At 55.8% G+C, this 25,291-nt stretch overlaps 2 protein-coding genes, 1 long non-coding RNA gene and 1 other non-coding gene across 6 annotated transcripts; 2 read left to right on the top strand and 2 right to left on the bottom strand.

Moving 5' to 3' along the window:
- The first annotated feature begins 212 nt into the window (after positions 1–212).
- On the top strand, positions 213–15,851 carry LOC116594059. Its single transcript, XR_004287042.1, has 3 exons — positions 213–1,382; positions 1,429–1,434; positions 15,838–15,851. It is a non-coding gene; the product is annotated as an uncharacterized LOC116594059 (long non-coding RNA).
- Positions 5,029–15,763, top strand: PTPN6 (protein tyrosine phosphatase non-receptor type 6). 2 transcript variants are annotated; one of them, XM_032348922.1, is made up of 16 exons: positions 5,037–5,233; positions 5,329–5,451; positions 5,708–5,902; positions 8,697–8,886; positions 9,046–9,162; positions 9,270–9,383; positions 9,533–9,629; positions 10,019–10,098; positions 10,270–10,419; positions 11,905–12,036; positions 12,168–12,322; positions 14,346–14,413; positions 14,520–14,671; positions 14,769–14,860; positions 15,235–15,355; positions 15,569–15,763. In XM_032348922.1, the coding sequence occupies exons 1-15, from the start codon at positions 5,226–5,228 to the stop codon at positions 15,347–15,349; spliced, it is 1,788 nt and encodes a 595-aa protein (XP_032204813.1). In that variant the 5' UTR covers positions 5,037–5,225; the 3' UTR covers positions 15,350–15,355; positions 15,569–15,763. The 2 variants fall into 2 exon arrangements, with proteins under 2 accessions (XP_032204814.1, XP_032204813.1); XM_032348923.1 differs by lacking the exons at positions 14,769–14,860; positions 15,569–15,763 and having other exon boundaries at positions 5,029–5,233; positions 15,235–15,350.
- A 4,547-nt stretch (positions 15,852–20,398) lies between the features above and the next one.
- Positions 20,399–25,286, bottom strand: PHB2 (prohibitin 2). Of its 2 annotated transcripts, none has more exons than XM_032348927.1 (10): positions 24,981–25,286; positions 24,729–24,813; positions 24,370–24,449; positions 23,188–23,312; positions 22,573–22,702; positions 22,361–22,464; positions 21,864–21,941; positions 21,397–21,473; positions 20,920–20,925; positions 20,399–20,759 (listed from the first exon to the last, which is right to left on the bottom strand). In XM_032348927.1, the coding sequence occupies exons 1-10, from the start codon at positions 25,105–25,107 to the stop codon at positions 20,732–20,734; spliced, it is 840 nt and encodes a 279-aa protein (XP_032204818.1). In that variant the 5' UTR covers positions 25,108–25,286; the 3' UTR covers positions 20,399–20,731. The 2 variants fall into 2 exon arrangements, with proteins under 2 accessions (XP_032204818.1, XP_032204817.1); XM_032348926.1 differs by having other exon boundaries at positions 23,128–23,312; positions 24,981–25,285.
- Positions 22,027–22,290, bottom strand: LOC116594646. Its single transcript, XR_004287355.1, has one exon. It is a non-coding gene; the product is annotated as a small nucleolar RNA U89 (small nucleolar RNA).
- Positions 25,287–25,291: the final 5 nt, after the last annotated feature.

Genomic DNA, 25,291 nt, shown 5'->3' with positions numbered 1-25,291 from the left:
GAAGCCCCTTAGCTTCTGGGAGCTGGGAGGCTCCCCCATTGGTCGGTGCTCCCTTGGCTGGGGTTACTTCCTGGTCTTTGCCCCCACCTCACCCCCCCTCCTTCCAGTGGCTCTGTCAACTCGAGCTCCAGGTGGAGCTCCAGGTGACTCCTCCCCTCCCAGGGGTAGGGGTGAGGACAGGCTGGCCCTGGATGATCCAGTGGGACTGGAGGGAGAGGCCTGCGGCTGTTGGCAGTCTGAGGCCAGCCCCTCCTACCTGTCCCTTCTCCATGGATCATTAAACCAGAGGCCTGCTGCTGTGGTGTCATTGGCTTGGCAGGCTGCATTGAGGAGGAAGTTGCTGAGCTCCCTCTATTCCTCCTCACCTGTTTGGGCTGCTGTGCACAGCTGCGCCCATACTCGGCCCTACCACTTGTGGCCCTCTGCCTGTGACTCCCCCGTCCATCTGGGGAGATGCTGTCCCGTGGGTAAGTCCCGTCCCCCCCGGGTGCCACAGTCTCCTATTAGTTTGGGAGAGAGGTGCAGGGTGTATGCTCCCTGCTGGCAGGTGTGGGACCATGAGCGTGACCTGCTGCTGGTACCCTGGCCTGGGTTTTCTTCCTGTCCCTGCCTCAAGATATAAGGAGCTCCAGTCTCATACCCCTCTGCCTCCTCCTCCTGTCTCTAGCACCTTCCCTGTGACAGAGACATCTTTCTTCTCTCTCCATTGCTTGTCTCCCTTCACTCTCTGGTCCCCCTGGTCCCCCGCTTCTGCTGTCTGCTTACCCCAACCCCTGGGTAGTGCACATCACCTGAAACATACCCTGTCTGAAAGGCAAATCGGAGAAAACTCCCCGCTTCCCACGGAATTTCCTGATATCCGGGGTTTGCTCCACTTTCAGGGTCTCTTCCCTTCCCCCTCCCATGCATCATCCATGCAACAGACGCTATCGAGCATCCCCTATAGACCAGGTACTTAGTAAGGTGCTGACAATAATTTAGCGAAGAAGACAGACATGGTCCTTGCTCTCAGAAAGCTTCATTCCAGTGGGAGGCATGGACACTTCATTCCAGTGGACACTTCGTTCCAGTGTCCAGACAACACAGAGAACCCAATAAATAGGATTAATTTCAGATTTTCAGAAGTGTCATGCAGGAAACGAGACGGCTTCAGGTGCCAGCAAGTGTCTGGGGGTGCCAATGGCATTGTTAACTGGAGGGATCCAGAAGGGCTTTCCGGAGGAGGGGACAGGAGCGCTGAGAGCTGGATGATGAGGCAGAGCCAGCCATGTGGTGCCCATGGCAGAGGCCCTGCTGTGGGCACACGGGACCAAGGACAGGGTGCAAAGAGAAAGCAGGGGAGAGAGAGGCAGAGAACTGAAACGGCATGTGCGGGCAGGATGGTCTGCCCTGGGCCAGGGACACGTGTAGATGGATGTGGATGGTGAGGTGTGTGTAGTGGGCCTGTGTATGCATATGCATGTGTACTCATCTGTGTATGACGAGCAGGGTGTGCGTGTGCAGGACTGGAAGCTGATCACGCCTGTGCATGGCCATTGATGAGCTTGTTTATTGGATGTGTACTCTGCACTCTGGTGTTGTGTCAGCCTTTGAACTCCCAAAGGGAGGGGCCAGGCTGTGGAACCCTGGGGTGGATCTCCCTATGTAGCTCCTCTTTCTGCCCCTATAGCTCTGGGAGGGAATTCGTGGTCTTTCAGTGGGACTCAAAATCCAAGATGGAAAGGGTAGTCAGGGTTAAGTCATCCAATAGACAGACCAAGCTTCCCAGGTACCAGAAGGAAGAGGGAGGGGAGAATTCATTTCTGGGGGTGTGTGTGTGTGGAGAATTGATGTTTGATATTTGAAAAAGTAATAAAGTAGTCATCATAGGAAATAGAGACTTTAGTTGAGCTTTAACACTCGGTTATTATTTTGCCTTATTTTTTATTGAGGTAATAGCATACATAATGTGCATGAATGCTTACCGTGAGGGCTTAACCTGAATTAAACATACGGCCTGATGAACATCACGTCTCATCCACCTGTGCACACACCAACCAGCGTTCCCAGCACCCCAGCTGTTTCCTACAAATTGCCATCTCCCAGGCAATTTCTTTGTTTTCATTAAAGGAAATACATACCCATGCGACAACTTTCAAAAAGGGATATGGGGGAAGGAAGACATCCGCATGGCCAACAGACACGGATGCTCAACATCTCTCATCCTCAGGGAAATGCAAATCAGACCCCCTGAGATAGCACCTCCCGTTTGTCAGGATGGTTAGAATCAGAGAGATAAGAAATAACAAGTGTTGGGGAGGATGTAAAGAAAGGTGCTGGTGGGAATATCAGCTGGCCCAGCCACTGTGGAAACCAGTATGGAGCTTCCTCAGAGAATTACAAGTACAAATACCAGGTGATCCAGAAATTCCGCTACTGGGTATTTACCTGAAGAAAATGGAAACGGTAATTCAAAAAGATATAGTCACCCCTATCTCATTGCAGCATTATTTACAGTAGCCAAGATAAGGAAGCAACCTAAGTGTCCATTGACAGATGAATAAGTAAGGAAGATGTGGGGTACATATACAATGGAATATTACTCAGCTGTAAAAAGAATAAGATCTTGCAATTTTTGACAACAGTGATGGATTGAGGGGTTACTATACAAACAAAAGTCAGAAACAGATCCATAAACACAGAGAATAAACTGATGGTTTGCCAGAGGGGAGGTGGTTGGGAGAGGGGCAAAATGGGTGAAGGCGAGTAGGAGGTAGAGACGTCCGGCTATGGAGTGAATGAACCATGGGGATGAAAGGCATGGTACACCATAGTGGTATTTAAAAAAAAAAAATTAAAAAGATTATTTATTTGTCTATTTATTTATATATTTATTTATTTATTTATTTGAGAGAGACAAAGAATGAGAGCATGAGCAGGGGGAAGGGGGAGCGGGAGAAGCAGGATCCCCGCTGAGCAGGGAGTCCACTTTGGGGCTCTATCCCAGGACCCTGGGATCATGACCTGAGGTGAAGGCAGATACTTAACTGACTGAGCCACCCAGACGTCCCTTGCCAGTGGTATTGTAATAATGTTGATGGTGACAGGTGGTAGTTGTGCCATGGTGAGGTGTGGCATAACACATAGACTTGTTGAATCACTATGTTATAACACCTGAAACTAATGTCATGTTGTGTGTCAACTCTACTTCAATTTAAAAAAAGAATAGGGGGGCGCCTGGGTGGCTCAGTGGGTTAAGCTTCTGCCTTCGGTTCAGGTCGTGATCTCAGGGTCCTGGGATCGAGCCCTGCATTGGGCTCTCTGCTCGGCAGAGAGCTTTGTTCCTCCTCTCTGCCTACTTGTGGTCTCTCTCTCTGTCAAATAAATAAAAAGTAAAAAAATTAAAAAAAAAAAAAAAGAACAGGTATAGGGATGCCTGGGTGGCTCAGTTGGTTAAGTGTCTGCCTTCAGCTCAGGTCATAATCCCAGGGTCCTGGGACCGAGAGTCCTGCTTCGGGCTCCCTGCTTATCGGAGAGCCTGCTTCTCCCTCTCCCTCTGCCACTCCCCATGCTCGTGCTCTCTCTCTCTGACAAATAAATAAATAAAATCTTAAAAAACAGAAAACATAAAACAGGTATAAGGGAGAAGTAAATGTCACTCCCAGATCTCTCCCCCAGCCACCTGTGGGAGGGATGCCATCAATTCGAGCTTTCTGTGTATCCTTGGTCGGGTTGCTTTTCTCTTGTTTTGGTTTGGTAGTGTTTGTGTTTGTATGTGGAATTACACACGGGGAACATCACAAGCTTCTGGTGTGTAGGGCTCTCAAGGTCAACCAGCCCCGAGAATATGAGCCACAGGCAGGGACCTTAGTCCCTAGCCCCCGGGGACAGGCCCCTAGTCAGAGTCCTGAGCTCTGGCTGATTCAGAGCAGGCCCCTGGAGGAGAGCCTATGGCTCAGGCACAGGGTGGACAGCACCGAGGGGGCTGGCAACTCTACTCCCCGCCTGCTTCCCTAGAGCTGCATCCCCTCGAGTTCTGCTCCTTGGCTCCACTGCCTGGCTAGGGCACGGTGTGACAAAGACTTGGGACAAGAAGTAGAAAAGGTGTGAGTCTGACAGCTGTGCGGGGGTCATTTTGTCTGTCCCTCTATCCCAGCGGCTCCTCCAGATATCTGTGTCGTGGGAGGTGAGAGCACCTTTGTATGGTTTGTAAGCACCTACTTGGCCTTGGCTGTTAGAAAGTCTCCCCTTGGGGCGCCTGGGTGGCTTAGTGGGTTAAAGCCTCTGCCTTCAGCTCAGATCATGATCCCAGGGTCCTGGGATCGAGCCCCGCATCGGGCTCTCTGCTCAGCGGGGAGCCTGCTTCCCCCCCCCCCCCCGCCTGCCTCTCTACATGGAATCTCTGTCAAATAAATAAATAAAATCTTAAAAGAAAGAAAGAACGAAAGAAAGTCTCCCCTTCCCTGCAACCCCCAGTGGCCCTGAGCTCCCAGCCTCCATTTTGGAAGCTCCCAGGGCCAGCACACAGTAGCTAAAGTCACCGGCTTTGGGAACCAGTGTGTGGGTGACATCCCAGCGCTGCCACGTACCGAATGGCCAGCCCTGGGCAAGTTCCTTACATTCTCTGAGCATCAGGTTCCTTGTCTGTAGAAGGGAGAGAGAGAGGCACCAGCTTCGCAGAGCTCTTATGAGGAATAAATCGGCTAAGGCACGTCAGTGACATCATAGCACAGTGCCTGGCATGGAGTGAGACTCCATGAAATGAGACTTGTCACTGTCACTGTCATCGTGAGTGTGGAGTGTGGACCAGGGTGGGGGAAGAAGAGATGGCGTGTGACCGTGTGGGTTCACATTTATGAAGCAAGGCCTTCGCCAGTAGGGCGCAAGGCACATTTGTGTCCGTATTCCGTGTGTCGTCACGCTTGGGAGTGCTATGCTCCCGAATCCGATGGCAGATGTGTGGGCCCCATCCCCACCCCCCACTGCCACCCTGCTTTGCAGTCTCTTCTGCTCTGCTCTAAAACGAGAAGTACAGTGAGTTCCCCCAAGGGGTCGGCCGCGCCCCTTCCTGTCCCCGCCCTGCTGGCTGCCCCCGGGCTGTGGAGTGGCAGCCCCAGCACCAGGACAGGAGGCCAGGGCTGTGAGGTGGCCTGGGCGCTCCAAGCCAAGCCCCACTGAGCCATTAGCCCCAGAGTGTTCGGCCTGCCGGGACTGCCCTGCTCACCTCACTCCCCTGCACCCCCAGGATGGTGAGGTAAGGTCCTGGGACCCACGGGACAGGACACAGGAGGCAGGGGCGCCCTGCGGCCAGAAGGGCCATCTCTTCACTGCTCCCCGGGGGGCCTGCAGGTGGTTTCACCGAGACCTCAGCGGGCTGGACGCCGAGACCCTGCTGAAGGGCCGTGGGGTCCACGGGAGCTTCCTGGCTCGGCCTAGTCGCAAGAACCAGGGGGACTTCTCCCTCTCCGTCAGGTAAGGGCCCTCCATGCCAGCCTGGGCAAGTGTTTCGGCACCTCATTCCTGGTTCCCTTGTGGCAGTGCCTGCTCCCCTGGGCCCCCACTCCAGCACTGATGTGTCCCCCACCACTGTGTCTGTCTGTGCCCATCCCTTCCCTCTGTGTGTGTGTGTGTGTGTGTGTGTGTGTGTGCGCGTGCGCCCCAGCCCATCGCCCCTATGTCCCCACCTCTACTCTTGCACCTACTGGCCTTACCACCCGGTGCCCTGCAGGGTGGGGGATCAGGTGACCCATATTCGGATCCAGAACTCGGGCGATTTCTATGATTTGTATGGAGGGGAGAAGTTCGCGACGCTGACAGAGCTCGTGGAGTACTACACCCAGCAGCAGGGCGTCCTGCAGGACCGAGACGGCACCATCATCCACCTCAAGTACCCGCTGAACTGCTCCGACCCTACCAGCGAGAGGTGAGGGACTTGCTGGCCCACTCCCACTGCTAGGGCCGCCCCACTGCCTTCCCAGCGCTCTGCAGGCCCCTTTCTTCCACGTGATCCCAGGCCCGTGTCTCAGGGGACGGACCTGCCACTCCTTTCCCTCAACCTCCCGAGAAAGCAGGGGCCATGGCCTTGCCCTTCTTCAGGGTCCCAGTTGGCTGGTGTCCCAGGCCCTCCTGGGGATGCAGAGGCCTAGTGGCTGCATCTGGTAGTAGGCCAGCTCTGTTGTTAGAAAGCTCTTCTTCCTTCCTTGGAGCTGAATCTGCACAGGAGGACATTTAATGTCTTGTCTGAGCAGCGCGGTGATGATGGGTCTGCTTGTGGGGGTTCCACGGGGCTTGACCAGTCCCTTGACCAGAACACGGAGCAGTGGAAAACTGTGTGACAGGGTTGCGCGTGCAAGGGGCCTGGTACCTGGGCACCGGGTAATACTGAAGGCGTTGCCCTCCTCCCTCCTGTCCCTCTCCAAAGACGTGGTCCCCGGGACTGGGCAGGCCGCAGCACATATGGTCTCCCTATAGCATGGGTGGGGGTGGGGGACCCGGACCCTTGGGATCACATGGTGGCTTCTTTTAGCGGCTGTGTCCCAAAGACAGCTCCATCAAAGTGAAGGGCAGCCGAATAATTCCAGGGCCATTGTTTTTCACCTTCCTGGGGCCAAGGCAACTTGCCTTATTCTGTATGTGTGTGTTGATTGTTGTCATGATTGTGACCCTGGGCTCTGCCAGGTTTCAGTCTATCTGAAAGGCACGCCGCTCAACCCACATCTTTGTTCCAGTCACTGGTTAAAATTTGGAATTGGGTGAGGCTGAGGTAAGGGCCTCGTGGCCGCTGGACGCCACTCTCTAAGCCAGCCTAAAGCCATGGATCCATTCCCTTTGGAGCCACCTCTTTGAGGAGTGAGGCCCAGGCAAGGGTGACTTTGTTCATGGTGGCCCTTCTTGGTCCTTGCTTGGTATCCTCTCCCTCTGGCCCTTTTCCTCTGCTCGGCCTGCCACACTCATGGGGGTTTGCCGCCCAGGCCCTCTTAAACTCTTCGCGTCCTCTCTTCCTCTTTGCCCAAAGTCAGCATCTGCCCTGCTACAGGGTGGGTTGATGGAGGCCCTACAGGAGGAGCAGGAATGGATGGAGCTGAAGAGGGAAGGAGAAGCTGGGCAGACCCCCCCACCGCCCAGGGGGAGCCTGAGGCCCAGAGAAGCAGGAGAAGGACAGAGCTGGCGGCTGCGGGAGAGGGAAGGACTGAGGTAGCTGCGAAGGCTTAGCTGACTCTAAGAGGCCCTTTTGGTTCCCCAGGCCAGGATGCCAGGGTGCCCGGCTCACCCCTGACCCTGGGATTTTGTGTGGGAGGCTTTCTCCATACCTCCCTTTGTGTTCCTTGCCCTAGTCGCTGCCCCTCCTCCTCAGAGGGAATTTGCATTTGTCTTGCCAATGGCTAGCTCTCTGCTTGTGGTCAGCCTGATATTTGCATGGAAACTTCCTCATCCTGGGCCAGGGAGACCAGGGTCAGCCCCCTCCCCATTGCGGGGTGGGGGTGGGGGGAGCTCTGGTCTTCCCTGAGTGGCGGGATGGGGTGACCTCCCCTACCCGCCAGGTGCTGCTTCTGGACAGGGCAAGAGTGAGCTGGGGCCAGACAGACTGGCCCCTCTCACCTCCCCCCATCCCTGCGGTTGGAAAATGCCCCCTCCCCTGGTCCCTGGGCTGAGGAAACCTCACACCCTCACTTCTCACTCTCTCCCCAGAAGGAGTTTTGTGTTTTTTCCATCACGTGGTTTCCTGTGGGGCTGGGCATTGTGGGGCTACAGTTTCCTCCTGGGAAGGGGGTGTGCTTCGGGGAAAGGTCCTAGTTCTGCTTTCTGCCCTTCTGAGCCCCTCCGAGCCCCAGCCTCATCTCCATCTCTGGGCTACCCCAGAGCCCCCACCCCCCCACTGTTTCCCACCCCCCCCCAACCCCAGGGTTGTCTGTCTTCCTTGGTACCCAGGGGGAGTTGTCCCCATTGTGACTCCCTCGTGACTCCCATCTCCATTGCTCTTTGTGGTTTGGCCTCTGTATTTCTCTTGGTCTCCCTCCTCTTTTCCTAGTGCAGTCCTGACTTTCCTGAGACCCTTCCTTGGTTTCTCTCCTACAGTTCTTCTGGGTATAGCCTGCCTTTCTGCCTCTGTCTTATGCTCTCAGAGGCAGGCCTGGTTAGAACTCCCAAGGCTTCCCTATCAGCTCAGGGCTTTGGGCCAGTGTGATCAATAAGCTTCAGGTTCCTCATCTGCACAAAGGGATGGTACTTACCTCTCAGCATTTTCGTGAGAGCAATGGACCTAAACATCGTGGTGGATCTGAGGGGCACCTGGCTGGCTCATTTGGAGGAGCATGCCACTCTTGATCTCGGGGTTGTAAGTTTGAGCCCCATGGTGGGTGCAGAGATGACTTTAAAAAGATATATATATATATATTTTAAAAGATTTTATTTATTTATTTGACAGACAGAGATTACAAGTAGGCAGAGAGGCAGGCAGAGAGAGGAGGAAGCAGGCTCTCTGGAGCCCGATGTGGGGCTTGATCCCAGGACCCTGGGATCATGACCTGAGCCGAAGGCAGAGGCTTTAACCCACTGAGCCAGCCAGGTGCCCCTAAAAAGATATTTAAAAAAAAAAATATCGTGGTGGATTTGAAAGCATCTAGCACAGTGCCTGGCCCTGTCCCTCTCTGTGAACATCTCTGCTCAGCGTCTGCCCCTGGGCTTAGGTGTCCCTTCCCCTATGTTGCCTTCTCTAGGTGGTACCATGGTCACATGTCTGGGGGGCAGGCAGAGGCACTGCTGCAGGCCAAGGGGGAGCCCTGGACGTTTCTTGTGCGTGAGAGTCTCAGCCAGCCTGGAGATTTTGTGCTATCCGTGCTCAGCGACCAGCCCAAGGCTGGCCCAGGCTCCCCACTCAGAGTCACTCATATCAAGGTCATGTGTGAGGTAAGGCAGCCAAGCATTTGATAGGGCCTCCTGCCAGGGCTCCCGTCTATACCCCAAAGCAGGGGTGGTGGCATGGGTCAGCCTGGGCTTCAGTCCAAGGCTGGGGTCCAGGGAGGGAGACTCAGATCGTGCGGAATGGCCTGACTTGGCATCCCTCAGGGTGGACGGTACACTGTGGGTGGTTCAGAGACCTTCGACAGTCTCACAGACCTGGTGGAGCATTTCAAGAAGACAGGGATCGAGGAGGCCTCGGGGGCCTTTGTCTACCTGCGGCAGGTGAGAGGGGCGGGCCTGGATGTCTCCTTCCCCTTCCTGAGTGATCCCGCAGACCCAGAAGCTTTTGGGATCTCGAGTTGCTGACTTCTTGCCCCCTCCCTGCCCAGCCATACTATGCCACTCGGGTGAATGCCGCAGACATTGAGAATCGGGTCCTGGAACTCAACAAGAAGCAGGAGTCGGAGGACACAGCCAAAGCTGGCTTCTGGGAAGAGTTTGAGGTGCATGGTGGGGCCATCAGAGTGACTGGTGTGGGGTCCAGACCCCATCCCTTCTCTCCCCACCCCTTACACTGGTCTGGCCCACCTTCCCTCTGGGCGTGGATGTCCCTCCAGGGGCCAGCACTTTACTTCTTCCTCTCGCCCCTCAGAGTCTGCAGAAGCAGGAGGTAAAGAACTTGCACCAGCGGCTGGAAGGTCAGAGGCCAGAGAACAAGAGCAAGAACCGTTATAAGAACATTCTCCCGTGTGAGTACCCTAACCCCGGGGCAGCCTCCATCCCTTCCCCTTCCCAGGCAGTGTCACTCAGGAGACTCCCCTTCCCTGAGCCAACCTCCCCTCATCTCATACAGTCTCTACCCCCAGCTCGAGGAGGGTCCACCTCCTCACCCAGCCTCCCCTCCTCCAGAAAGCCTCTGCCTCACGCAGTGGAGCCTCCCCACACCCCACGTCCACCATTCTCCTTCCTCTGAAACCTTTCTCCCTGCCCCCCAACTCCCCAGCTGCCCACAGTACTCTGACAGCCTCCTGGCCTCAGAGACAAGACTGGCCTGTGAGCTTAGGAAGGGTCTGCCCCAGAGGCTGGTGAGTGCCTGGCTGACCCAGGCCCATCTCGTTTCCTCCCCGCCCACTCCCAGTTGACCACAGCCGAGTGATCCTGCAGGGACGTGACAGTAACATCCCTGGGTCCGACTACATCAATGCCAACTATGTCAAGGTTGGTGGTACCTGCTCGTCGAGGGAGGAGAGCCTGGGCCCTGGGGATTCCCCATTCACAGGGGCACTGGATCCAGAGTCACGTAGGCACAGCCGACACGTTAGGTGGTGAGGGCGGGGGGGATGCGGGGGCCCACAGGCCTGGGGTGCAGCTCTCTACACTTGCTTCCAGAACCAGCTGCTAGGCCCCGACGAGAACACTAAGACCTACATTGCCAGCCAGGGCTGCCTGGAGGCCACGGTCAATGACTTCTGGCAGATGGTATGGCAGGAGAACACCCGCGTCATCGTCATGACCACGCGAGAGGTGGAGAAGGGCCGGGTAAGGCCGAGTCCCGTGTGCCCCTGACCCCCACAGCCCTCCTTCCCGGGGTGTAACACCCATCACCATGAAATCAAAGAGAATCCAGGTGCCAGGGCAGAAGGGAACCTCAGAGGGCAAGGTCCAGCCCTTGTTGGGAAACTGAGGCATAGAGACCATTTTGGGTACACACTGTCTCCCAGATCCCTGCTTCCAACCTGGGGCTCTCCTGACCACCAGACCCAGGTTTTATTTTTCCAATTATTTTTTAAAAGATTTTATTTAGGGGTACCTGGGCAGCTCAGTCAGTTAAGCATCTGCCTTTGGCTCAGGTCATGATGCTGGGGTCCTGGGATCAGCCCTGCATCTACCTCCCTGCTCAGGGGTGAGCCTGTTTCTCCCTCCCCCTCTGCTCTTCCCCCTCTCGCGCTCATGCTCTCTCTCTCTCTCTCAAATGAATAAATAAAACCTTAAAAAAATTGTTTTAGAGATTTTATTTATTTGACACAGAGAGAAAGCATGTGAGTGGGGTCAGGGGGAGGGGCAGAGGGAAGAGCAGACTCACCGCTCAGCTCCAAACCTGATGCAATGCTGGGCTGGATCCCAGGATCCTGAGATCATGACCCGAGCCAAAGTCAAATGCTCAACAGACTGAGCTGCCCAGGCACCTTCAGACCCAGGTTTTAAATGGGCTTTCTTCCTTAAAGTGTCTCAAGCAACATGCCCCTTCCCACCTGTCCCCATCCTAGCAACAGCCCTCCTGTCCTCTCTGCCTCCTAAGTCTCTGGAGTCTGCCCCTCATCCTCACCCCGCTGCCCAGCCTGGACTCCCTCCCTATAGGCTGCCCCCATTGACAGCACGTCTCTCCTGGAGTCAGAGGGGTCCCCCTCAGAGCACACAAACTATGTCAGGTTGTGCCTTCTCTGAGAATCTTCCTGTGGCTCCCAGTTGTCTTCAGGATCCAGTCCCACTCTAAGAGCAGGCCTTCCAGGCCTGGTGGCTTCCCTGCAACCACCTGCCTTAGGTTCCCACGCCTTCGCAAGAGCGCACTTTCTGCTAGGAAAGGACTTCCTCTCTCTGCACTATCTCTGCCTAACAGACACCTTGTTTTTGAACCCCAGGCTCAAACGCTACCTCCTCTGTGAAGCCACCTCTGATTTCCACCATAATCTAGAGGGAGAATTAGTCTCTCCCTTTCTGCCGTGCTCCCCAGGGGGTCTGTTTCCCCTGTTCACCTGTCTCTCTGTGGATGGTGGAGGCCCAGGGGCATAAGCTGCGTCTTCCTCTTTGTTGTGGGCTGGGCTGTACCAGCCCATGTTTACTGAGTGAACTGTAGGGTCAAGGGCTTTGTCAGGTCTCACCACCTGTTAGTGACTAAGCCAGGACCGGATTCCAGGCCAGTTCATCCATTCATCCAGCTGATTGGGCCAGCACTGGGGACACAGGACCTTGAAAAGGGCCTGGAACAGGCCCCTGAACATCCTCACCTCCACTCTCCCTTTGCAGAACAAGTGTGTCCCATACTGGCCAGAGGTGGGCACACAGCGTGTCTATGGACCCTACGTGGTCACCAACTGCAGGGAACACGACACAGCGGAGTACAAGCTCCGGACCTTACATGTCTCCCCGCTGGAGAATGTGAGTGTCTTCCAGCCCTGCCTCGCTCCCGCTCCCCAGGACCCCCTCCTTGGATCTGCTCTTGCCCGCTGGGGTGGGGGATGGGGTGACATGTGGGAACAGAGGGCACTGGCCCCATGCGCTCTGCCCAGGGGGACCTGGTTCGAGAGATCTGGCACTACCAGTACCTGAGCTGGCCTGACCATGGGGTCCCCAGTGAGCCTGGGGGTGTCCTCAGCTTCCTGGACCAGATCAACCAGCGGCAGGAAAGTCTGCCTCACGCAGGACCCATCATTGTACACTGCAGGTGAGAATAATGAGGTTAGCAGTAGTAATCAAAAGAGTCGCTGGCTGGGAAATACTGGGGACTGAGGGCCATGTGCTCTGGTAAACGATCATTTCCCATTCATGCACTCAGTGCTCGGCCTGATCCCAGCCGCCTCCGGGCTTCTGGATGGCTCCAGATCCAAGGCAGAAACTTAGCTTGTAGCAACCTTGCTGATGGAGCCTCTGCCTGGGGTGGGGAGCGGGTGGCTTCTGTAGAGACTTAACTGCATGGGCCACCTCCCCCAACCTTCCCGAATACAGATGAGCAAACACCCCGGCGACTTGCCAGCCAGCCCGTGGGAGAGTCTGCGCGGGTGCTCACAACAGACCTAGCTCCCGCTTTCTCACACGGGCTTACTCAGCCTGTATTTCTTCTTGGCCCTGGCACCTTCCATCTGGGGTCAGTGTGGCTCCTTACGTTTTCTTTCTCCGAATCTGTAGCCCTGAGGGTGCTTAGCCTTCTTCTCTCTCTCTGCCTTCCCAGCTAGGGAGTCTAGCTCGGCCTCCAGGGTGGTGCAGGGATGGGAGATGTTTTCCCAGAGGGGCAGCTGCATTACTAGCTCCATCAAGTTCTTGATCAGGAGCCCTTGTTCCTGCTAGGTGGTGGGGGTGGCCATCACGGAAGAGTGGGGGGCCCCCTCAGTTCTGAGGGTTAGAGTCCTGGAGATGGGCCTACCCAGCTGGCCTGGTCTGGGTCGATGGGACCCTGCGGGTGCAGGTTCCTGGACAGAGACCAGTAGGTTTAAACTCCTGCTGTTCTGCTCACTGGCTGTGTGATCGCAGACAAATTACTTCACTTCTCTGACCCTCAGATTCCTCATCTGTAAATTCAGGATCTCCTATGCTTGCTGTGAGGATTCACTGAAACCCTGTCCCTGTGTCTGGAATGCAGTAATCTCTCCAGAAATGGGAGCTATTGATGGTTTAATAACACATCCAGGCCTGGAATGGGGAAACAGGAGCCTGTTTCATCTACTTCCCATCCCACTCCCTCCAGTGACCCCAGGCTGAGGGCCTCACACATCTTCCTTCTTCCCACCAGTGACTTTAGTCCTAGGGCAGGGCTGGGTGAGCTGAATCTGGGGGTGCCCCCTGCCTGCCATCTAAGGGACTCTGCTCTGCAGGCAGGGGTAGGCCCATCATTAAGAAGGACCCTCCTTCTACTCCCCTACTACTTCTTGAAATCCCCATGGCCTTTATTTAGATGTTACAGGAAGGAAGTGGGTAAGGGGGGGTTATTTTTGACAATCTGGGTTTGAAATTAGTGCGACTCAGGCCACGAGCCTGGCAGCTCTGCCAAGAGGCAGAACTGGGGTCTCTGAGGGATCCTGAGGTTCCTGGGACCTGTGTGCCCCAGGATGTGGCAGAGGGTGAGGAAAGAAGGGAGACCTCATGCCTCACAGTGCCTCCACACCTCCCCATCTCCTCACCCCAGCCCCCTTTGTGCCCTACTGCCTCAAAGGCTGCCCTTTCCCTGTCCTCAGGGTCTGAAGAAACAAAACCCTCTTAAAAGCTCTAAGTAAAACTTTTGAATGGTTGGGAGGGGGGCTTGACAGGGAAGGCCTCATTCAGGCCAAGGGTTTGGGAGCGAGCTGGGGGAGGTCCAGAGTGCCTGGGGGGCAGGCAGAATGCTGGTGGGGCTTGGGGGGGTCCTAGATCTTCCAGAGTAGGGAGTAGCCCCCAGGCAGCAATGAGGAAGTGAAGCAGGAAGTAGGGGAGTGAGGTGCTGGGAAGAAAGAAAGGGGGAGCAGCATGGGGGGAGGGGGTGGGATCCAGCCTGGGGGCACTGGAGAGCCAGGCCCGCCTACAGATCCCTGGGCTGAAGCGCTGAGCACAGGTGCACAAGCTGGCTAACTTCTACCTCTGGCTAGCGTGCCCGGTGACCCTGGACATGTCACCTCCTCTCGCTGGAGCCTCCGTTTCTGCCAGAGCTGAATGCTGGGGCTCCCCTTTCCCATGGAGGCATGGCCTGGGCCTCTGATGGTGCCCCCTTCCCTCCCCAGCGCAGGCATTGGCCGCACGGGCACCATCATTGTCATCGACATGCTCATGGAGAGCATCTCCACCAAGGGTGAGGGTGACTTGTGGGGGATGCAAGTGGGGGAGGGGGCTGGGTGAGCAGCCCCTCGGTGTCCACCCCTTTCTGGGCCTGGGGTCCAACTGCCACGCCTGCCCAGGGTTGGACTGTGACATTGACATCCAGAAGACCATCCAGATGGTGCGGGCTCAGCGCTCGGGCATGGTGCAGACGGAGGCACAGTACAAGTTCATCTATGTGGCCATCGCCCAGTTCATTGAAACTACCAAGAAGAAGCTGGAGGTCATGCAGGTGGGTGCAGAGCAGGGCCTGGTAGGGCGCTGGGGGGTTGTGGGTCTCGCCATATGCTGCTGGGACCACGGCCCTTCCACCCCACCTCTGCCCACAGTCCCAGAAGGGCCGGGAGTCAGAGTACGGGAACATCACCTACCCCCCAGCCATGAAGAATGCCCATGCCAAGGCCTCCCGCACCTCCTCCAAGTGAGTGACCCCTGCCTGCCACCTCCCTGCAGCTGCCTGTCCCTCCTCCCTGCCTGGCCTTCCACAGGGGCCGCTGTTAGGGAGGCCTGGGTTCAAGTTCCAGCTTGGCTCTTACTACCTGTATGAGCAAGTGTTTCCCCGAGTGCCCTCTCTGTGGGGCCTGTGCTGGGCACCGGTGGTGTTACTAATGTGGGAGATGCAGCCGCTCCCCACAGGGAGCTTCTGGTCTAGTGAAAGGACTGTGACCCGCTCTCCTCTCTCAGTTTGTTCATCTGTGAAATGGGGGGAGACAGGGGGTTGCTGGTGCTGGGGCACCGGCCCTGTCTCCTGACCTGTGCCAACTGCCCCCACACACTTGCCCACCACACCTGCAGACACAAGGAGGACGTATATGAGAACTTGCACAGTAAGAACAAGAAGGAGGAGAAGGTGAAGAAGCAGCGGTCGGCAGACAAGGAGAAGAGCAAGGGTTCCCTTAAGAGGAAGTGAGCCAGGGTACGCTCCCCACCACCACTCCCTCCCCGCCCCACTCCCCAACCCCCAACCTTCGGGCTCCTGCCTGCCCTGCTCCCAGTGTTCCCTGGATCCAATGCTTTCCCCTGGTGGGATGGGGTGGCAACTACCTCACCCTGCTTTTCCCAGCCTTTCCAGACCCTTCTTGTACCCCTTCTGGGTTCCAGGCACCCTCTTACTCCCTTCTCCCTGCAGCCTCAGGCCTGATCCCCGCAGAGGCCTCCATGGACCAAGCCACAGCCGGAACCTAGGAGCCCGCCCCCATTCTATTGTAATTTAAATGGCTGCGTCCCTACTTCCCTCTTGCTGACGTGTGTATATAGCCCAGCAAGGCCTCAGGCGGTGCTGGGGCCCTTTACTCTTGTAAATAAAGCCCTTAGGATTACTGTGTGTGGGGGTCTCTAATTCTGAATGCTTGGATGGGAGGGGCTCAGAAGGGGACAGAGAGGGAGGTGAGCAGGGAGCCGTGTGTGTGTGTGTGTGTGTGTGTGTGTGTGTGTGTGTGTGTGTTTTCACATTAAAGCTCAGCCTTCACAGTCAGACCCTGTTCTGGACACTGCTTAACATAGGAGTGTGGCCAAGGGCCGGGCTCCTCAGTCTCTCCTTCAACGTGGAGACTAATCAAAAGTACAGTGCAGGGGCACGTGGGTGGCTCAGTGGGTTAAAGCCTCTGCCTTCTGCTCAGGTCATGATCTCAGGGTCTTGGGATTGAGCCCCGCATCAGGCTCTCTGCTCAGCAGGGAGCCTGCTTCCTCCTCTCTCTGACTGCCTCTCTGCCTACTTGTAATCTCTGTCTGTCAAATAAATAAATAAAATCTTATATAAATAAAAAAGGTACAGTGCAGGAAATACAGTCAATGGTGTGGTAATAGTTGTGTGTCGTAATAGTTGTGTGGTGACAGGTGGTGGCTGCACCTGTTAGGAGCATAGCCTGCTGCCCCAACTTGTGGGGATCACTATGTTGTACACCCAAAACTGATGTAATATTGTGCCAACTGTACTTCCATTAAAAAAAAAAAAACATATCTGGGGCACCTGAGTGGCTTAGTGGGTTAAGCCTCTGCCTTTGGCTCAGGTCCTGATCCCAGGGTCCTGGGTTCTCTGCTCAGCGGGAAGCCTGCTTCCCCCCTCTCTCTCTGCCTGCCTCTCTGCCTACTTGTGATCTTTGTCTGTCAAATAAATAAATAAAAATTTGAAAAACCCCACATATCTATACAATAAAATGGAGCGGGAAGCTCCTGACAGGGCAATCCTTGTCAGGGACGAAGGTCGCAACCAGCAACGATAACTCATTCCAGACTTGTCATGGGTCGGGGCACTGTTTCAAAGACTACACATTCAATCTAGGTGCCTGTGAGATTTCCACTGCACTGCAGTGGAAACTGAGGCACAGATCGACTACCCATGACTTGCTCGCAGGCACAGAACTGTTGAGCAGTGAGGCCGTCTGCCTCCAGAGCACACGCTCCTGGAGCGACAGCTGGGGTCCCCCTGAATGGACACACGTGCACGCCTCCAGGCCTGACTTCCAGATCTCAGAGCTCAGGAAGCGCAGTCCTAGCTCCTGCCACCCCCGCCCCTCCTTCCGCAGGTTCCTGGGGGCTCCCGGTGGAGCGTCTAGCTCCTCCCTTTCCATAGCCGCCGCCTCCACCTTGAGCTCCTGACCGACCGTTTTATATTTGTCCCCTCCTCCCTGTCCTGTGTCCAGGGTGAGCCACCAGAGATTCTGTCCTTGGGCTGAGGCTTTCTCTTGATTGGCCCGTGAAACCTGTGAGGGTCCCTGTAGCAGGAGAGGCCGAGGGACAGTCCTCCCTCACTGTCTTTGGCATGTGCTGTGTTGCCAGGTGTCCAGTGTGTCCCAGACACTGGAGCCGTCCTGGGGGCATGGTGTGGGCACGACAGTTCCCATCGCTGTGGAGCTAGGAGATGGACCCAGAAGCGGGCCATGGGGCCGCAGATACAATATGGACGGTGTTAAGAAGGACGCAAACAAAGGAGACAGAGTGAGAGGGGGAGAGGAGAGCTTGGATTGGGCCACACAATAGGCCCTGGAGCCCTTGGCCTCCAGGGGGTGGGTGGGTGGGGCATCACCTGTGGGCCTCAGGGCTTCTCTCCCAGCAACCGCTAGAGCTGCACAAAGAAAGGAGGGTCCCACCCCTCTAACCATCCCAGGGCTAACTGCCTGTGGGCTGGGACGTGCACCCAGGGCATTGAGGTGGGTCCAAGAACAGCTCTGCCCTGAAGGGGCACGGCCCAGCCCTCACGGCCCCCACTGAGCCCCACTCCCGCCATACCCCTCCCCCACAGCAGTGGCTATTTCTCCCCTCAGGACGCCTGTGAGGTTTGTAATGGGTAGGCTCCGTGCTGGTGCTCCTGGCCAGCTCTGGCCTCCCGGAGGGGAGGGCTCCCCATCACTAGGGCTGAGGACAGGGGGCGCCCCGCTGAGCCCTGCCTTCTCTTCAACAGGCAGGGATGCCCAGCAGAGGCTGAGCCCTCGCTGACCTCAGGGCTCTCTGGCCCTGGGCCAGGTGGGAGGCCTCAGAAGAAGGGGGTAGCCACGGGGAGAGGCCAAAGGAGCTGGAAGAGAGCCCCTCTCTTTTCCCGTTGTAGACCGGGCTCCCAGTGTAGGCCCAGGGGCAAAGGAGGCAGGTGGGAGAGAAGGGACGTGTGGAAAAGGGTGGGAGGCCTAGCGAGGCCTAGCTAGCACCTCAGAGGAGGCGCCTAGGGCTGGCCACGGGAGGGAAGGGGTTAAGGCGGTGGGGGGGCAGCCTATGGCAGGAGGACACACCTGTGCGCAAGGGCGGCGGGCGGGGCCCAGGTGAGGAGCCTGCGCTGCCAGGCGGGCGGAGAAGGAAGGAGGAAGAGTGGAGGCTGGGGCAGGCGGGCTCTAGGCCTTTGAATCTTGGGCCTTGACTCCCCTTCCTCTCCTCGGCACTCACTCTGTGGGGGGCAGGCGGCCCGGTGACAGGTAACTGGCCACTGGGAGAGGGAGTAGGGGGACGACCTAGGGACCACAGAGCGGGGCTGAGGGCCGACGAATTAGTGTGTGTATGGGGGGGTGCAGGACAAGCTGTGTGGGCTATGGGGGAAGGGGCTCCAAGGCGGAGAACAGGTGGGCAGGGGCTTGGGTCTCCGGGGCTCCGCAGCTCGGGGTGGGACTGGTGGCGGGCTGCAGGGCTCACCCGGAAGTGTCTCCAGGGACTCGGGTGGTGGGGGGATGGGAGCCAAGTTTCTGCAGCCTCTCCACAGGGAGCCTGGGCGGAGGACTGCCAGGCCCGGAGGTGGGCAGGCTGGGTGGGGGCCCCCGTCTTACCCAGCAGTGTTTGGGTGCTGGTTGGGAGTCTCTAATACTGCCGGGTAATGATGGAGGCCCCTGTCTCCGTGTCAGCGACATCTATCGCCTCAGGCCCCCCCGGGCCCCTCCCGATGGCTGCAATCCCCTCTCCGGAACCTCCCCACACACTGTGGAAGCCCCTTCATCTTGAGTGAAGGGTGCTGCAGAAGAGGTGGCTGTCGGGTTGGCTGGCTGCCCACTGAAGGGACACAATGGCCCCGAGCCCCTCCCCCCCGCCAGTGGGATTTGTCATCTGGTGGATCCAGAACCCACCGCTAACCTTGGGCTTGGCTCGCACACTCTCAAGAGACCTCACCTGGCCTGCGGCCAGGGTCCCGGTAACAACGGGTCAGCTGTGGCCGGGAGCCGCGTGTCCGCCGGCTCTGGGTCCGTCTTCCAGCACAGTGTTGGATGGTCTAATTGTGAAGCTCCTAACACTGTCTGGTAAAGATGGCCCCCGGGCCGGCTCCCTCGGCAGTGACCTTCAGGGAACCCTGAAGACCATGGAGGCCTCCTGAAGAACCACCTCTGACCTTTACCCCTCTGGGTGGGGGGTACAAATACTAGAAAGGGGGAACAATGGGGAGGAGACAAAATGGCTGCCCCTGGAGCCGCAGCAGGATTTGGAAACATAGTCCTTCACCGGGTACCTGCATTCTCTTCCCGCCTTGGGAAGGGGAAAGAAATTAAGTGTGCATAGGAACTTGTGGCGGACTGATTCAGGTCACTTGACCTGTCTTTGGTCTGGTTGTCGATTTCGTCTTGGGCTCCTAGCTCCTGAGGAGTGGGAAGCCATACGTGCTTCATCTCCCTGTCCCTTTTACGACACTAACCTGCAGAGCAGGGGAACATTAGGTAATCTAATTTTCCTCAACGATCCAGGAGAAGCGGAAGACGAATCCCTAACCCTGGAAGACTTATGTCCTCCCCTACCATGTACTCTAATTCCTGCACATATTTTCGCCCCCAGTGCTAATGGTTCCCAATGTTCCCCGTCTCCCTATAAAAATAAGGAATGGGAAGCTGTGGCTTCGTTTCTCTGGTGCTTGAGTTGTCAAGCTGTGTCTTGGGACCGGTATGAGGTAGCCGGCTAGGGACTGAAAAGGGGCACCTGATCTGTTCGGAGCCCAAGGCTACCGGCACGAAGAGCCTACCTCCATAGGTAAAACCTTGTTCTACAAACAGCTTCTCACATCTGGAGACTGAGAAATCAGATGTGGGTAGCCCCCAGCAAGGAACATGATCCGCTAGGCTTTTGGAGTCCCTCTACAGGCGCAAATAGCTTCCCTCACAGCTACATGGAAACTTGTTACCAAGGAAGCAGCTCGTGTTGGGGTCATCAGATCTTTTTGGTCTGGCTCAGCAAAGCCACAGCTGCTCCAGCCTTGAAAAAGGAAATGTTGGTGAATAAACGCTGTCGATGTGGTAGAAGTGGAGGGTGGAGTGAAAAGGGCAGCTGGGCCATGGGATCCGAGGACCTGTTGCTCCCAGTTTGGGTCCTGTTTTGGATTTGACTCAGCTGGGCTTTGAGGGAGAGCATTAGGGCCTTCTGGCCCTTAACGCTTTCTTAACCGCCATGGTTGGAATCTTTGCGCCCCCTGCTGGCAGATACAAAGACCCAGGCGTGCGTGATCTGAACCCACGCATGCGTGCCTCACCTCATCCAGCTCAGACACAGGACGCAAGGAGACTTCAGTTTAAGTAATAAAAATTTATTGAGAATTCCTGGGATGATGGTTATCACCTCCCGACCTGGAGGGAGGAACCAACACTGTAAGCAATCACTCCAAAATCACACCGTCCCAACACCTCCGGCCAACACAGGGAGGAGCAGTATCACTGCTCCGAAAACTGGTCAGGCTTTGTTCATCCAAGAAGGGTTGGGAGGACAGATGCAGGAGGGACCATCACGTGATACTGGGGGTGGGATGGGGGGTGTGTTGGACCCCAAGCTGGCTCCTAGAAAACCAGGGGAGGAACCAGATCCACTTCTTCTCCGGGAGTGGAGTTCCTGGTTACCAAGCTCATTTCTTACCCTTGATGAGGCTGTCACTGTGGAAATGGGACAGACAGACGACACGATTAGAGAACATAAATGTGAGAGGCTGAGCACCTCTGGCCACTCCCTCCTCCCTGAGGGGGCGTGTGTGAGGCAGGTACTGGGAGAGGAGCTACAAGACCCCAGAGAAACAAGGAGGTGTCAACACCTTACCTGCCCCTGTGGATACCAGGTCACCAGACGATGGGGAAACAAAAGAGAAGAGAAACGCACCGGTGATTTGACAGTTTCAGGCCCCACCTGCTCTAAATCTCCTTTGCTCCCAAAAGAAAAAGACAAATGGGTGGAAGCCAGGAAACTCACTCCAAGAAGAGGCTGGTTCCCTTGGCCATCACCACTTCCCACCTCTCCTTTCTAGCATCCTTCCACGCCCTTAAGCAGCAATTTTAGGGCTTCTGAATAAGAGTATGGGGTATCGTCTTTCACTACTTATCAGGACCAAACGTCACAGCTCGAATGCTTTTGACAAGAATAATCCTATTTGATCCCATAAAACCCAATCTTAGGAGAGTCAAGCTAGGGATTGTCAACCACCCACATTTGTAACTTTGGCTGAGAGGGGGTCTTTCAAGCAACCAGACTCCGGTCCCATGCTCTGTGACACCCCACTGTATCAGTCTCATGTCTTACCGGGTGAAACTTTCATCCTGGAGGTTCAGGACGAGGTTGTCCGCAGTGAGATAGATACGGTTCTGTGATGTGGCAATCTGTAGGTCCAGAAATAAAAAAATAGATGCTAAATAAAATACTAGATGGCTAGTATTCACACCTGGACCCCAACCTTGCAATTGAAGAACCACTGATTGAATACATGTGGGTTAGGAACACGGCTACAGCAACAAGCGACAGCCTGGTTCCTGCTCGCAAAGATCCAGAGCAGCAAGCCGACTGTGATCTATCAGCACCATAACAGAGGCAGAAAAAGGCCAGGAAGCCCACAGGAATCATGGTTGATGGAGGAAGTGTGTTGGAGAAGCGAGTTTGAGTTGAAACCCCAATGAGCAAGATTCTAATCCCCTCACTCCCAACATGTCTTCACTTAAAATGATTCCAGACTCACAGCTGCCTTTCGGGGAATGCGGGGCTCCCAGACTCACCGTTTTGGAGATGTTCTGGGCTGCTCGGATCTTGCGCAGTTTGATATAGCCAGGGTTCTTACTCAGGGCTTCTCCCAGGTGAGCGGGTTGGGGTTAAGGGTTCACACAAAGTCCAGTCGCAGCCCCCGGGGCCCAGTCTTAATACTGCAGCCCTTCACTGGGCTGTCAGATCCAAGGTTGCGCTCAGATACCTCGTGCCTGGTCCCACCCGGTCCCCACTTGTGGGCCCCCCTGTAGGCAGCTGCCAGAAACTGGAGGCAGCAGCAGAAATGAAGGCAAGGCCGGCAGTGTTATTGATCTGCCTTACAGTGAGGAGCCAGGCCTCGGGCACCCCACTAAGATTTCAGATCCCATTCCAAACCTCCACCTCCAGGGAGCCAAGAACCAGACAGCACGGAGTCGCATTCGCCTTAGTGTCATCAGCCGGCCCAGGAGGGAGAAGGGGGAAGCATCACGCTCCAGGGACTGGGCAGAGACCTCTCTCTGCAGCAGGATATCATTCTGGCGGCCTCAGCCTCACCCTCCGCCTGCACGATCTTCTGCCGCTGCTCCTGCTTTGCTTTTTCTACCAAAAACTGGGCTCGCTGGGCCTCCTGCTGAGCTGTGTTGGGAGAGAGTGGGGGGTGGTGTCACAGATGTGAGGTCTCAGGGACCCCGTTCGGCCTCCTGCATTTGCAGAAGCCCTGGCCCAAGTCCTCCTGTAACTCACCCACTTGTTTGGCTTCCACAGCGGCCGTGTACTCTCGGCTGAAGCTTAGCTCCGTGATGGCCACGTCATCCAGGATGAGGCTGAAGTCCTTGGCCCTCTCTGTAAGCTCCCGCCGGATCAACAAGGATACCTGGGGGTCATGGAGGGGTGATATGAAGAGACTGAAGAACTGGAAAAGAGGGCGACTGCTGTGATCGTCTGATTATCAGAGCTCCAGAAAATGGCAGAAAACAATCCTTTCTTGGTTCTTCAACTAGAACACCTGAGTTGGAAGGGACATGGTCCAATCTTTCTAGTAGGTCACAGTGACTCATTTCCCACTATCCCCAACCTATGTACCTCTAGACCTTGCTAGTGTGAGAAAACACCATGCTTCCTACTGCCTGAGCACCCATCCTGACTTGCCCTGTTTCCCACAGTGGCCATCACTGCAGCTCTGAGGCGAAAAGGGATCTAGGGTCGTGATCCTTTTCCAACAAGCTGCTCTTCCCAATATGCACTGCTTCAGGCCTAGGAGGGAAGGTGGGAAGCCACGAATATGGTGACAGCTCAGACCTGGGCCCGCTGGGTGATCAACTGTGACGCATTGAACTTGGCCACCACACTCTTCAGCACCTCGTTGACGATGGACGGCAGCACTCGCTCCTCGTAGTCTAGCCCTAGGCGCTGATACATGCTGGGAAGCTCCATGGCATTCGGTCGAGACAGCACTCGCAAGGAGATGTTCACCATCTGCAAATCTGAGAGAGACGTCAGCAGAAGCTGGCCAAGGCTCCAGGGTCCTCACCTGGCCTTTTAGCCAAGCACCATTCTCCAAGCGTTTTCTCCTCCACATGCCGCTCTCTACACGGGGTGCAGCGCTGTGCAAGGTGACAGGCCAAATGTAGCCTCTTCCACTGTAAAGTGCTGTCGACTCACCAGCTCTCCAACCAGTAGAGCCGACCTCTCATTTTTGCTTCTGTCCTGTGTTCAACCTCTACTGTAGGCTCTCTCACACTGCATGGTAATCACCTGCCTTCTTTATGAGACTATATGGACTTGAAGATAAGGATTTTGTTTTATGAATTCTTTATCCCCAGGGCCGAGGATTCAGGAAATGTTAAGCCATGTGCACTAAAAACAGTACAAAACACTACAGCACAGGTGAGCTACTTGAATTAGTGTGTACATGCCTGTGTGTGAGAAAAGGGACTGGGGAATCTCAAAGACACAGCTTCTACGGATAGTATAGAAGGGAACAGGTGCTCCAGTGAAAAGTGGGACCAAGTCTGCCCAGGACAGGGGGCAACAGTGGACAGAATCAATCAAGCAGTTAAAGAAGACAAGGCTTACACTAAGGCTTTGATCTAGCCAGTGAATAAGAAAGGACAAACAGTGCTGTCACTGAACTGACATTAGCGGGGCGACAGTTGATAGGTATGGGTGAACACACAGTGTGTCAAGAAAGTACTGCTCTGGGGGTGCCTGGGTAGCTCAGTTGGTTAAGTGGCTGCCTTTAACTCAGGTCACCATCCCAGAGTCGTGGGACTGAGCCCTGCATTGGGTTCCCTGCTCCTCCCTCTCCCTTCTGCCTCCTCTCTGCCTACTTGTGCTCTGTCAAATAAATAAATAAAAACTTAAAAAAAAAAGTATTGCTTTAACCAGAAGCAGGTACTTTTATTACAATTCTTTTTTACAGATTTGGAAACCAAGGCCCAAGAGATGTGACACTATCCTCTTGCCCCTGGATCTCCTGCCAGGCTCCCTTGCTTACTTTATGTAGACATCTGCTAAGGACTACCAAATGACCAGACCTACCTTTGGAACCTGTAGGGGAGGAAATTTTCCGGGGTCTGGCCCGAATGTCATAGATGATGGGGTACTGGAACCAGGGGATCCTACAGGGGAGGGAACAGGAACAGGTATTAGGAGCCTGCAGTTCCATTAGTTTTGCCTGGTATTTCCTCCCCACGTGTTTCTTGGCCTGTTCCACCTCTTAATAACCACGGACAAGGAAAAATTCTTTTCCTCCTCTGGAGAAGAGGAGTTTGGGGGAGCTCCCAATGTCCAGGAGAAATAAAGGGCAGCGCGGAGTTCTTTGAAGTCCTACTGCAGCCACTGGTGGGTTGGCTTTCAAGGGTGAAGGGTCAGGGTCAGTCCGCTGGGCCCGCCATTACCTGAAGTGAAGGCCCTCGGCCAGTATGGTGTCCTGCTGCACGCCACCGATCCGATTAAAGAATATGGCTCTGTGTCCGCCTTCCACTGTGAGGAGAGGGGTTGGGATCAGGCTAAAACGCTGCTGAGAATATGTACTAGCCTCTGGTGGGGCGGGAAAAGGGAGTGGGTGTGCGCGGGGCCCCGGCGGGACCGTACAGGGAATCTGGGGGGGGAGACGAGAAGAATCCGGAGAGCTGGTAGAGGTTGCTCACCGGTGAACACGGATTCGCGGACGCCGTAGGCCACAGCGCCGGCCCCCAGCAGCAGCTTCAGCGCCGTGCCCATACCCCGGGGCCCAGAGGGCAGCCGTCCCGCTAAGTCCTTCAAGTTCTGGGCCATGTCCGATCCTGAGGCCAGCGACACCACAGGTCAGAAGCCCGTGCCGGCCCACCTCGACCCCACTCCAGTTCAGAGATCACACCCTTCACACGAGGGTCCGGGGCGCAAGGTGCTCGCGGGAGAAAGGGCACCGGAAATGCGCTAGCGTCTAAACCCGCCCCATCGCCCACAGCGGACCCGAACT

The sequence above is a fragment of the Mustela erminea genome, chromosome 6, assembly GCF_009829155.1.
Source record: "Mustela erminea isolate mMusErm1 chromosome 6, mMusErm1.Pri, whole genome shotgun sequence".
NCBI classification, from domain to species: Eukaryota; Metazoa; Chordata; class Mammalia; order Carnivora; family Mustelidae; genus Mustela; species Mustela erminea.
This window is presented reverse-complemented; position numbering and strand designations above follow the sequence as displayed.

Bases quoted from the DNA above. Each gene is read 5' to 3' on its own strand.
- PTPN6 (XM_032348922.1), top strand. The intron at 9,384-9,532 runs GTGCATGGTGGG...CTCGCCCCTCAG, and splicing joins GCTTCTGGGAAGAGTTTGAG to AGTCTGCAGAAGCAGGAGGT. The intron at 9,630-10,018 runs GTGAGTACCCTA...GCCCACTCCCAG, and splicing joins TTATAAGAACATTCTCCCGT to TTGACCACAGCCGAGTGATC.
- PHB2 (XM_032348926.1), bottom strand. From the start codon at position 25,107: ATGGCCCAGAACTTGAAGGACTTAGCGGGACGGCTGCCCTCTGGGCCC. The intron at 24,814-24,980 runs GTGAGCAACCTC...CTCTCCTCACAG, and splicing joins CCGCGAATCCGTGTTCACCG to TGGAAGGCGGACACAGAGCC. The intron at 21,942-22,360 runs ATATCCTGCTGC...CAACCCGCTCAC, and splicing joins AGGCTGAGGCCGCCAGAATG to CTGGGAGAAGCCCTGAGTAA.